The sequence below is a fragment of the Electrona antarctica genome, assembly GCF_951216825.1.
Source record: "Electrona antarctica genome assembly, chromosome: 7".
Taxonomy (NCBI): domain Eukaryota; kingdom Metazoa; phylum Chordata; class Actinopteri; order Myctophiformes; family Myctophidae; genus Electrona; species Electrona antarctica.
Genome location: NC_136812.1, coordinates 35,922,603 through 35,935,581, shown reverse-complemented (window position 1 = coordinate 35,935,581; position 12,979 = coordinate 35,922,603). Strand labels below are relative to the sequence as shown.

Here is a 12,979-nt window from a genome sequence, read left to right as displayed (position 1 = left end):
GCAGTAAGATGTTTAATGTTTTGCCCTGACCAAGATGGCTGCTCCATAGCCAAACGCCTTTTCCCTCCCTTTCTCAGATTGAGGATGGCGGGATGTTAGCGGCTCATTACCAAATCGTCGCTATACCTCGCGGTTACAATATTAATGCTTCAGAGTTCGGATGACATTTAAAAGAACGGTAGCCAAATTAGCTTTAGCTGATTTTGCTTTCTGATCATTTTGGGGTGAATTTGGGGGTTTTCAAAATAAATGTTTCCGCTGTATCTGGGGGCAGGGGAGGGACACAGACTGAAACAATGCTGGCACTAAGTGAGTTACACCTGCCAAATATACACACATTTGAATGTTCCTATCGCTCCATTCAAATACATGCAAACATTCATTCTCATACAACCTGCATGTCCTTTCAGGGTTCCCACAGATTTTTACCAATGAATTTCCAAAACATTTCCAGAATATTTAACCAATTTCCAGGCCTATATAACAATCAATCAGTGCAATGAGTTAAATTACTCCTATGTGTAATGTGCCCAATGACAGGTAGTGTTGCAACAATAAATCATAGATAGAATGGTATTCCATTCCATATTTCTTTCCAAATGTTTTGCTATACCACCTATCCTAGGGCATAGGATCATGCTGCTGTTTTGGAAAACATTTTTATTAATTAATAGCCAACAACAATGAATAGCCAAATATTTTTCCAGGACCATGGATACATTTCCAGGACCTGGAAAGGATAAACCTTTTCCAGGACTGGAAAATGTTTTTTCTAATTTCAAAATATTTCCAGGAATTTCATGACTGTGGGAACCCTTGTATTATTTGCATTTAATTGCATTAAAACAATATTTTATGTTTTTGAGGGGCGCTAGCCCCTCCTATATGCAGGTTTAATGTTTGTTTAAATGCCATATAACAATAAAGATAATTTAATGTTTGCTTTTGACACAGTTTGTTTTACATCGCCATTACATCACCTAATCATAGCGACATGAGTTAGACTTTATTATACTAGTGCCCCTCACTTCACACAGGTGTGATTTTTATTAGCACACAACGCAATTGTTCCCCTTCAGTAAAAGATTATTACTATTTATATAAAATAAAATCACACTCGTGCGACATAGGAGGTGCTAGCTCCCCTCAATAAATGTGATTTGAATTTTTGTTCTAGGGGGCAATTACAATGTATAAGGCAAAAGTGTGACTGTCTGTCGTAACATGTGTTGACAAGGTGTACAGTCTCTCCACAAGTGGTATAAGCTCTCCGCCGTCAGGACATTTGTGAGGTTTCGATGTAGCCGAGTTTGTTTTTGTTTATTTTATTTCATCGTTGATGCTCATATAGTAACAACCTGACACATTGATAATAAAACGGGTTGAATTAGTATGTTGACCACAAACATGGTGACAGCCCTGTGGCATTATCTGGTTTTGTGATCGTGAAGAAGTTGTAACTATTTTGATTTTACGCTAGTGTGTACCTGCAGTGTGGTTTGTTCTTTTTCCTCACTTTGATTGACTCAATAGAAAGCGTGTTACATTCTCATATCCTATTATGAAGGTGATACAACAGGCTGGAGTGACACGGATGATGTTGGGGATTACACCTTTGTAGAACCCTCCAGCACCCTCATTCTTCCAAGTCCTTCTGATGACATCAAGAACCCCACTGTATTTATTGTGCTGGTCCCGTAGACGATCTCTCACCACCTGGTATGGGTATGTTGTAGCCACAGCAAATATATATTATGGACTCAGCTTGTTGTCTGAAGGCATGTTGTTGTATTTGTTGTATTCTCTCTTTAGCTCCTCATAGGTCATTAACTGCAATGAAAGGTTCCAAACAGAGCAGGGACATACCCTCGGTATAGACCTGGCACTCCCTCATGGCGGTACACCTTTACCAGAGTATCAACGATGCCATTGTACTGTTTACTGGATGAGTCAGGATTGTACTGAAGCACCAATCGGGTCTTGGTTACCCAGATTGGGTTGATTAAGGTGACAGTGAGCATACCTGCTTCAGCTGCCGACACTAGGTGCTCTGTGGAAACCACCATGAAAGGCACCTGGACATCGGGAGAAATTAGCGGTTCGTAGCCTTGCATGCTCCAAGGACACTTTGACACTAACTCTGGGGGAGCCCGAGATTGAACTGGAAACCTCGCGGTTCACCATCTGACCACTCTACCCATGATCCACTGCCATAGTCTGACATCAGTACTAAGAATGGGGTGCATATGGTTCCATATGTGGGCATACTGTAGTTTTAGGTTAAAGTTAGTGCTGTTGCTGTTGATCAGCATCCAAAAGCATGTCTCGTTTATAGGGCCACAATTGTCAAACTATACGTACAGTGGAGAGACTGTCCACTCAGAGAAACTGGGTTACAATGTAACCTTCCGGTCTTCATCTCTCCACATCTCCGGCTGCACCAGTAGAAAGGACTACAGGCACATATCCCAGTTCCTGTTTATGATCACACTTGTCGGGTCTGATGTGATGTTAGACCACCGCACCACCAAAGACTGGTTATCTTTCACAATGAAGACGTGCACAAATTGCGCAAATAGATTATCGGCTATTTTTTTTTTAGGGGCAGCTAGTCCCTCCTATGCACAGCTTTGTGTGTAGGTGTGCTTGTAGCATGGGTTATACTTATGTGTGATGATAAGAGCGCTCACACTTCAAGTGTGATTTTTCTTTTTCTTTTTGTTTAGTTTTAATTAACCTATAATGCCAAGTCCCAAAATGCAGATCAATTTACCATATTATTATCAAAAGGATTGGGAAAAGGAGTGGTACGTATTGCTTAGAAAAATAAAGGAAAATAACACAGACATCCCTCTGAAATTATATTTATACGTTGAAAACTTGAAATCTATAGGGAGGGTGATCCTTGTCCAAGAGGGGTCTAGGGAGGGTGATCCTTGTCCAAGAGGGGTCTGGAGGGTGATCCTTGTCCAAGAGGGGTCTATCTATAGGGAGGGTGATCCTTGTCCAAGAGGGTCTGCAGCAGAACTTGACATTTTCTGACAGACTGTGCTGCATGTTTTCATTTTTCAAAAGATACTGTATATAAACAAAGTTGCATTCAAGCAAAAATAACACAACACAAGAAATATTCAACTACACAATTTTAGAAACAAACAACTCAACAACTTTGTTGTTTGTCAGGATTTGGATCATCTACTGATTCTTCCGCAAATTGTACTATGCAGACAATTTGTTGTCCTTCCTGTACTCTGGTAAGTGTGCAAACCCCCGGTGGTCCCCCTGACTGCTTCTGTACCCTCCCCTATAGCCACTGCCTCCATGGGGAGGACCAAAGGACCTGTTGTTGGGGCCTCTTTCACTGCAACCTCCATGGCCTCTGTTCTGCCGTGAGGGGATGTTGAATGTCTCAGAGTTCATCCGTCTCTCCTCTGCCTGTTTCCATTTCCCCAATTTTTCATTCACTTTCCTGGTGTCATCATAGGAGGAGATTTGGTCGAAGAATGACTTGGACTTGTCGTAGTAACAGTTGGGGCCCAGTGGCTCTCCGTCTTTGTCCCCTTCGTTATTCTGCATCGGCACGCTGGAGACACTCTTATCCTCTCCATTCACCACTTTCTCTGGCTTGCTCCGAGACTCCCGGTCTTTCTCCCCCTTATTGAACCGGGCGTTTGCACTCTCAAAGTCAAAGTCTTTCTCAAACTTCACGCGTCCGTTACAGCGTCCCTGGCCACGGTGACTGCCTTCTCGATCACAGTGGTTGGCCAGGGCACCTACAGCTGCTGTGGAACATTTAGAGCGATCCCTGCCTTCACCACCTCGCGCCTGCTCAGACACAGGCTTGAATACTTTCCGTGCATCTGTGGCCCGCCTGAGCTCTGTGCCATCCTGAGCCTTCGGAACTCCAAGGCTGGTGGCAGTGGGGGCTTTAAGGCCATAAAAGGGGATATTGTGTCCCATCATTGACACCGGAGCTGTGGGGTTGGAAGATGGGGTGGCTTGCCTCAGAATGGGGTGCTTGCTTAGGGCATCAAAACTTGGGTTACTATGACCTTTAGTGCCCAGAGATTGTGAGTCAGAGGTGAAAGCATTGCCAATTGTACCGTGCTGATACTGAGTTGCTGTTGTTCTTGTGTAGCTTCCAAAAGCCGATTGCCCAATTCCAAACTGTGGGGGAAACACAGGACGGCTGGCTTGGAGATCTGGGACCCTGTTGAAGAGGTCATAGGAACCATCTGAATGGATTGAGGCAGTGGATGAGGGAGCTGAGCCCATGGAGGACTGGACGATGGCGGGGTCCTGGAGCAGAGAACAAGTTAGCTTAGGTGGCTCACACACAACAGTCAGATCCTTAATGTTGCTTCCTCTGAAGATGATGTACTCAAAGATCTCATCGCTGCTCGGGATGGGCCTATCAGTAGGGCGATCCTCTGTGCCAAACGAACGGACCTTAGCAAGTGCAATGGTGGCGTTCACGGTGTCTATGGTGTAGAGGATTCCCTCGTAGCGATTCTCGGCCTTGGAGATTAGGCTGATTTTGCTCCCCACATATGGCGTTTGACCGCTCATTGTGACTGCCTTGTGCTCCGGTTTATTTTTGCTTTTACAGAAAAGGCCAAAACAGCTAACCACTTCACCGATACAGGATCAGATACATAACACACCTTTTATGTTGTCTCATTTGATGATGTCACCCATCCAACGTGCTCTGATTGGACAGAGGTCATAATAACAGGCTAACAGCATGATGATGTAATATTGATTCAATGTTGTATTTGTGACTCAGTGTGATGTCACATTTGAGTTATTTGAAAGAGTGACCTTCAAATACAGTTATTTGCCTCTCTGTTTTAATTCCAATTAAAGCTTCAAAATGTTACATATTTCAAAGTCACATCATTTATTTAAAAAATCACACTTGTGTGAAGTGAGGGGCACTCTTATCATCATACATCATCATACATCACATTCTGTGCTCAACCAATCAAATCATCACATTCCGTGCTACAAACACAAACACGGCTCATACACACAAAGCTGTGCATAGGAGCGCTAGCGCCCCTCAAATATTCCTGCGTAATGTACTGTATTAATCTAACTGAAGTGTGTGGTTTGGCAGTATAGCACTGCGCAGCGCAAATTATTGTCTCAAATAGAATCAAATCTATGAATACAATTGACACAAGGAATTGACACTCGCTTCTGCTGATTATCGGGGGAAAGAAATCACAGTTGTGTGAAGTGAGGGGCGCTCGATCTTATCATCATACATCATCACATTCCGTGCTCAGCCAATCAAATCATGATCATCACATTCCGTGGTACACACACAGACACACAAAGCTGGGCATAGGAGGGGCTAGCGCCCCTCAAAAATAGAATCACAGAGATTCGTTGAGAATTAGGAATAAAGAAGACTTCTGAGTGTTGTGTGACTTGCATATTGAATAGAGAGAGGGGGAGAGAGAGATGGGGGGGGGGGGGTGGTATTGACACAGAATATGACAAATTACACCCATGTGAAGTGAACAGTGCTTTTTATCATGATGTGTAACCTCGCGTCACCAGGCTTTCCACCTCGGAGGAAAGCCTCGTCTGTGCCCGGGGCCCCTTTCATCAGAAAACCCATGTCTGATAAAGCCTATAGTTTCGCCACTGATTCTGCCTACTAGCATGCACATGAAATGTGGTACTGGTTGGTCCAAGTTCGAGAGATTACACTAGACCTGGACACGCACGCACAGACACCACACAGACTGACAGACAAAACAGACCTTCTAGATGACTTAACAGTTTCCCCTACAAGCCACTTCTCTTAACATGTTGGCTTCCAAACTCTGGCTGAGTCAAATCTGACTGATGAGTCGTCCAATCATGTGCATTGGAGGGGTGTTGTCATTCAATTTATCTACTGTAGAGCATAAAAGATGACAATGTTACACACTTGTTCATGTAAAACAGCTGCTTTGGAGGATCATTAAAGGATCATTAAATATATGGTATTCAAATATATTCATTAAGTTTTGTATTCAACTTAACTTTTGCAACCATGGCCCGTGTAAAGCAGTCTCGCAGGGCTGGAGTTTTCAAAAAGGCTGCCCGCAGGATGGACCCATCCGAAAGTGGGAGCAGGAAGCAGAAACGTTACAAGCCTGGTACCGTGGCCCTGCGTGAAATCCGTCATTACCAAAAATCCACTCTGCTGCTGCTTCGCAGGCTGCCCTTCCAGCGCCTAGTGAGAGAAATTGCCCAAGCCTTCCAGACTGATCTGCGTTTCCAGAGTTCAGCCATTGCAGCTTTGCAGGAGGCAAGCGAGGCCTATCTTGTGGACTTATTTGAGGACACTAATCTGTTAGCCATTCACGAAAAGCGTGTCACCATAATGCCCAAAGACATGCAACTGGCACGCCGCATTCGCGGGGACTGCTCAAAATGATTATTTGTCTATATTCTTTTTGTTAACAACTGTTCCTAACCTTCCTGTATTCTTGATGAGACGGAGGAAACTATAGAGGCTGAGAGACAAGGAAGAAGATTAAACAACTTGGAGAAAGGGGTGTCTTGTTCAAAGTCTCCTCTCTGCACAGATCACATCCCTCACCAAATATATGAAGATTCTTAAGGTATACTTTGTCATAAGCAAAGAATACCTGATCTACAAGCTCACAACATGTCGCATCAAGATGCGCTGTGAGATGTTGCAGACGGCTGTTTTCGCATTTTCCCAAAATATGGATGCCAGGTTGAAAGTGGTTAAAGATATTGAAAATGTAAAATTTTTCAAGTAGAACAGGATTTGAATTTATGTCCCTCCGGAGATTAATAAAGTATCTATTTATTTCAGAATATAACTCTAACAAAAGAGGAAGCCCTGGCCCTGCCTGAGGAAGATGGCAGAACAGAACGAATAAGAGGAAGAGTGTGTGAAGATTGCTCTTCTGACTGACGCAGGAAGGCTCCCGGGGGGACCCCCACATGGTAACTCTGTCTTCTGACTGACGCAGGAAGGCTCCCGGGGGGACCCCCACATGGTAACTCTGTCTGACTGACGCAGGAAGGCTCCCGGGGGGACCCCCACATGGTAACTCTGTAATTTCTCCACCGGTTCGGACGGGGAGGCTCGCCGGAACAGGGCCGCTCCCTGGACACGTTCCTGGGGTCTGGATGTTCCAAATTATGATGTAATTACTGCCAGTCAAGTCTATGGACTTTAAGGTGTGTTTAGGGTATTAAATGACAATGTAAGACATCATCTAGCTGATATAAATACACCTTGTAATAAATGTATTTCATTTTTCACAAACATGAGAACATCAACATGCCCCAAAATGATCTGGGTGCCCCTCACTTCACACGAATGTAATTTTTTTTTAAGGGGTGATAGCCCCTCCTATGCCCAGCTTTGTGTGTTTGTGTGAATCATCATAGCGATGATTTGATTGGCTGATCACCCCATTGCAATGATTTGATTGGCTGAGCAAAGTACATATTGAGGATAAAAAGTGAGGGCAGAAAAGTGAAGACACCAATTGTGATTGACCGGGGTGACAGAAAAGTGAGGACGACAAATGTGATTGGCCGGAATGTAATGATGTTAAGTGCGCCCCTCACTTCACACAAGTGTGATTTTTTCTTTCTGTAGTACTTCTTTTGTACTTTTTTTATTTTATTTTCCTATGCCCAGCTGTGTGTGTTTGTGTATATCACATAGTGATTATTTGATTGGCTGAGCACAGAATGTGATGATGTATGATGACAAGAGCACCCCTCACTTCACACAAGTGTGATTTCTGTTTATCTTTTTTGAGGGGCGCTATCCCCTCCTATGTCCAGCTTTGAGGGTTTGTGTAAACACAAACATTGAAGACAAAGTGAATTCCCATAGACAGTTTGAGGTTAACACAAACAATGTTTACACATGTTGACACATGTCATGTGTAAACACAAACATTGAAGACAAAAGGGAGTACACAAATTGTGATTGGCCAGAATGAGATGATGTATGATGACGTGTGATAATAAGAGCACCCCTCACTTCACACAGGTGTGATTTTGTTTAAGTGTAGTGCGAGTGAAAAGTTGGTGGGATTCAAATATCTATCCAGATATATCTACTGTATAAACCCACAAATCTGTGTCCTTTTTTTGCCTATACGGTATATGGAGATCTCTATCCATAAAGGTTTCATGACATTAATTTTCATTTATTTTTGAGGGGCGATACAGGTTTAATGTTTGTTTTTAGTTCAATGTTTGTTTTAAAAACGCCATTGACAATGAAGGGAAAATGTACGTAATTTTGTCCTTAACACAAACATTAAATGGCACACCGTTTGTTTTACATCACCATTACATCACCTAATCAACATGAGTTAGACTTTAATATATTAGCGCCCCTCACTTCACATTTTTTTATTTTTCCTTTTAGGTTTTATAACGTCAATTACACCCACATAACCTGAACATTGAACACTCAGTGGATTTTCGGTGGGCTGGGGTTTTCTCTGTGTGTTCAGAAGCCTTTGAAAACAGGCAAACAGTCAAATTGTAATGTCAAATATGGGATTTATAGTTACATCACAGTCCACATGAAAATCAGAGCACAGAAAACCCCAGACCACAGAAACTCTACCGAATGTTAAAAGTTCTATATTATAAGTACTATTATAGTAGTATTAATAGGCTGATGCCTCTTGTACCCATTGTCAGACTATGATGTCATAATGATGGAACAGACAGACAGACAGACAGACATCACAAAGATAATGAAGATTCATAACCACTCAAGCAAGGAACGTTGTTGTACAACAAATTCAGAACTTTTATGATGTACAAGCTCACAGCGCAACGTGACAAATTGTGAGCTTTAGATCATCTTTATTTGCCCAAATATGGACAATGGCTTGAAAGTAAAGATATTGAACACAGGTGATTTCATGGGCTCAAGAGCAGTAGTTCCCAAAGTGGGGTCCGTGGACCACCAGGGGTCCTTGAGGGACCCCCTAAATTATATTGAAACCAACCTGACCCTTATGGGTCTGTAACTCAGAGTTAAACTAACATAAATTTTACAATATAAATTGGGGTCCCAGAGATAGAAATGCCATTCAATGGGGGCCCGTAGACTAAAGCCCTCGCTCTCAGTCCGCTCTCCATCCTTTATAACTCTATGGTTGTGAGGCCAGTGGCATCAGGGACCTCCATATATGAGCATCTGGCCGTCAGCGTGTATCTTGGCGATACACTGTACGTTTGAAGCCAGTTCTCAAGATGTCAATGTCTGTCTGTGTCCCCTTTATGCCCATATATGGAGGTTTCTTTATCTGTCTGCGAGTACTATGAGGTTATATTGATGACATCAATATGTCTGTCTGTAGCCCCTTATGTCCATACATAGAGATCTCTACTCTTTGCTGAGGTTTGCGTGATCTGCGCAAAAGGACAGTTAACCCATTTTGGGCGGGAACCCCTTTTGGTGTTTTAAACATTATGTTATAATTTAGCTATTGAAAAATAGCAGATCTACAAGCTCATAGCGTGCCACCGAGTGGCGCGCTACGAGCTTGTAGGTCTGCTATTTTTGAAAAATCGTGAAAATATTTATTTCAGAAAAGAGGATTTAGAAGGATTTTTTAAAATTTTGAGGTCAGGCCTAAATGGGTCAAATGATAAGGGACAATATCGGTGGCACCCAACTGTATGTGTACCCTTTATGCTCACACTAGTTGGTGTTCAACGTGGGAACCAGCAAGTTGGAAATGCATGCCCCACCCAGTTTATTTATGAAGATATTTGGAGATTCTGTGTCTGTCTGTGTTCCCTTTGTGCCCATATATGGAGTTCTCTGATGACATGAGTAGATGGCAGGGGTCGGCAACTTTTCTCACAGGGAGTGGCATGTTTTTCTTTTCTTGATAGTGTGCCATTGTGGCACACCACATGCAAATACAATTTCTAACACATTTTGATTGTCCACATAATGAAAACCTTTATTTTTGAGGGGCGCTAGCCTCTCCTATATTCAGATATTAGTGTAGATTTACATCCTACACAAACATTCAATTCCTGTTGACAATGAATGGAGAATTTTACGTCATAGTTGTCCGAGCAAATCGGCATAGTGTCTATTTTTGTCCCACACAAACATTAAATTCCCATTGACAATGAATGGAGAATTTTACGTCATAGTGTCTGAGCAAATAGGTGTCTATTTTACGTCATGATGATGTACGATGAGACTCATGAGAGCGCCCCTCACTTCACACGGGTGTGATTTTTATCCTTAAAATAAGTGCAAACCGGTCACGGCATCTCTTCATCATCTGTAACGTGTGTGTTGAATTTGAAGTTGCTCGGTGGAACGGTTCTCGAGATACGTGGACTACAGATGTACATATGTACGAGTCCTTTAATTTATTGGGTATATCAGTAACCTATATGAGTATATGCCCATATATGGGCATATGCTGATCTCATCAGTATGTCCCTACTGTACTGCATATGGGCATATCGGCCGGATCGACATGGTAGTAGAATGATGTCATTTGATGTCAATGTGATGTCACAGACAACAAAGATTTAAATCACATACACATTCTGTCCACTCTTTGACTGATATTACATCTATGAAGCTGACTAGCATCCAGAGAATGGCTGCTGATAAAAAGAATGAGGGTAAACTGGCAACAGTGGATGGAAATCATTCTACGGATGAAGGCCTTGGACTGGAAATCCTGCAGATAATCAAGGATTCCCAGCAGCAACATGGTCTCAGGCATGACGACTACCAGAGATACAGAAGATACTGTGCCAGCCGACTACGACGCCTGCGCAAATCCCTGGGATTTAAAATGGGCAACAGACACAAGTTCACAGAGAAAAAGATTACTGTTGATGTGCTTTCTGACAGTAGGTATCTACTGCTTGTTCTGATGGAGGCAGAGCGGTCATGGAGTTATGCCATGGAGCTGAAGCAGGAAGCCATTGCAGAGCCCCGTAAGCGCTACCACTCACTGGCACGGTTGCGTAAGGCTGCCAAACATGGCGAGAGGCTGGAAAAGCTTTGTGAATGTCCCCGTGTTGATGCCAGGACCAAGCTGGAGGCACAGGCCTACACTGCCTACCTGACTGGCATGGTGGAATTTGAGCTGCAGCAGTGGACGCCCGCCGTGGAGGCCTTCAACAAGTGCAAGACGATCTATGAGAAGCTAGCAAGTGCGTTCACTGAGGATCTGGCAGTGCTGTATCATCAGCGTGTAGAGGAAATCTCACCCAACATTCGCTACTGTGCATATAACATTGGTGACCAGAATGCCATCAATGAGCTGATGCAAATGAGACTGACTGGGGGAGGTGGAGGCTTTATGGCTGAGAAACTAGAGGCTCTGATTACCCAGATGAGAGCCAAGCAGGCGGCCACCATGAGTGAGGTAGAATGGCGAGGGCGTTCGGTGCCTGTAAAGGTTGAAAAGGTCCGCATCTTCCTCCTGGGCCTGGCAGATAATGAGGCTGCCATTGCTCAGGCAACAAATGAAGAGACCAAAGAGCACCTGTATGAGACCCTGTTGTCTGAGTGCAGAGACACCATCCAGGTTGTGAGGGAGGAGCTCAAGGCAGAGGCGAAGCAGCGTGAGAGAGGTCCTGATCCACACAGTGGCAAGGTATCTAACCTGCAGTTTCTGCACAGCTACTTGACCTACATCAAGCTGTGTACTGTGGTGAAGAGAAATGAGAACATGGCCAATATGCTGCAAGTTAAACTGAAGGAGCCTCAAGCTGCTGACAACAAGAGGGGCCCTCGTCCCCAGGACCTGATCCGTCTGTATGACATCATCCTGCAGAGTCTAGCCGAGCTGTCCACCCTGCCGGGAGTAGAGAAAGACAACACCTTTCAGGGGGAGGTGGTCCTTAAAATGCTGGTCTATAAGGCCTACAGGTGTTTTTTCATAGCCCAGTCTTATGTGGTGGTGAAGAAGTGGAGTGAGGCTTTGGTGTTGTATGAGAGAGTGCTGAAATATGCCAGAGAGATCCAGTCCAAGTCCAAGACACTCAACAACAGTCTGAAGGATCTCCCTGATGTTCAGGAACTCATTGCTGATGTCAATGCTGAAAAATATTCACTTCAGGCTTCTGCCATTTTAGACATTGACGACACTGCTGAGGTTCCATCCCAGCAACAGGTGAAAGACAACAAGCCCCTCAGTGAATGTTTGGAAACCTTCAACCTCAACCATACTCTTGTCCGTAAGCAGGCCAATCTGGTCCACTTCCCTCCTGACTTCGAGCCAATCCCCTGCACACCCTTATTCTTTGACCTAGCACTTAAACATTTGGCGTTCCCACCATTGAACAACAAGGTGATGAAGCAGAAGGACAAGGCTGACAAGATAGAGCAAAAAAGAAAGGATGACAAGGTGGAGCAGAAATGCCAGGGTGGCCTGACAGGTTACATCAAGGGCATCTTTGGATTTGGCAATACATAAAAAACCTACATGGGTAGCTGGCTTCCCATAGCCAGTCACAGCTGTTCAGAGGTCAATAAATGGGGAGGTCAATCAAACTACAATTTCAATGTTGACTATGTTACAGAGGGCCTACAGCATACTGTATAGGCCTAATCAGCTTATATAATCAAATTTAGAAGCATTTAAAAATGGTGTGTAATATTTACATACGCCAGAAATAGAAGAACAACCAACACTCAAACTTGGGTAGAAACACTTTCCAGTATGCTAGCCCAGGGGTTCTCAACCCATGGGTCGCGACCCCTAGCGGGGTCGCCAAATAGTTTTGGGGGGTCCCCACATTATTTCCCCCCCAAAAAACTTTTTCGCAACTGAATGGCTGGGAAATGGAAATGAAGAGTTTACATACATAGTACATGCATAAACTTTCCTCAATGATTATATCTGTTTCATTTTCATTTCAGTATTAATTTATATTTTTTCTCAAATATTAAGGTTATTTCTGCAGTCAGTTC

The 12,979-nt window shown here is 43.6% G+C and overlaps 3 protein-coding genes and 1 pseudogene across 4 annotated transcripts; 2 read left to right on the top strand and 2 right to left on the bottom strand.

The window, feature by feature from the left end:
* Window positions 1-1,512: 1,512 nt before the first annotated feature.
* On the bottom strand, window positions 1,513-2,114 carry LOC306926219 (solute carrier family 25 member 32-like; annotated as a pseudogene). Its single transcript has one exon. The product of its transcript is annotated as a solute carrier family 25 member 32-like (transcript).
* Window positions 2,115-3,219: 1,105 nt separating this feature from the next.
* LOC306926218 (protein LSM14 homolog A-like) lies at window positions 3,220-4,569 on the bottom strand (the record flags this gene model as incomplete). The annotated part of the gene is made up of 1 exon (XM_079505482.1): window positions 3,220-4,569. One exon carries the CDS (start codon window positions 4,567-4,569, stop codon window positions 3,220-3,222), a length of 1,350 nt encoding a protein of 449 aa, XP_079361608.1.
* A 1,480-nt stretch (window positions 4,570-6,049) lies between these two features.
* LOC306926217 (histone H3.3 type 2-like) lies at window positions 6,050-6,436 on the top strand (the record flags this gene model as incomplete). Its single annotated transcript, XM_079505481.1, has 1 exon — window positions 6,050-6,436. One exon carries the CDS (start codon window positions 6,050-6,052, stop codon window positions 6,434-6,436), a length of 387 nt encoding a protein of 128 aa, XP_079361607.1.
* Window positions 6,437-10,649: 4,213 nt separating this feature from the next.
* Window positions 10,650-12,482, top strand: LOC306926216 (signal recognition particle subunit SRP68-like; the record flags this gene model as incomplete). Its single annotated transcript, XM_079505480.1, has 1 exon — window positions 10,650-12,482. One exon carries the CDS (start codon window positions 10,650-10,652, stop codon window positions 12,480-12,482), a length of 1,833 nt encoding a protein of 610 aa, XP_079361606.1.
* Window positions 12,483-12,979: the final 497 nt, after the last annotated feature.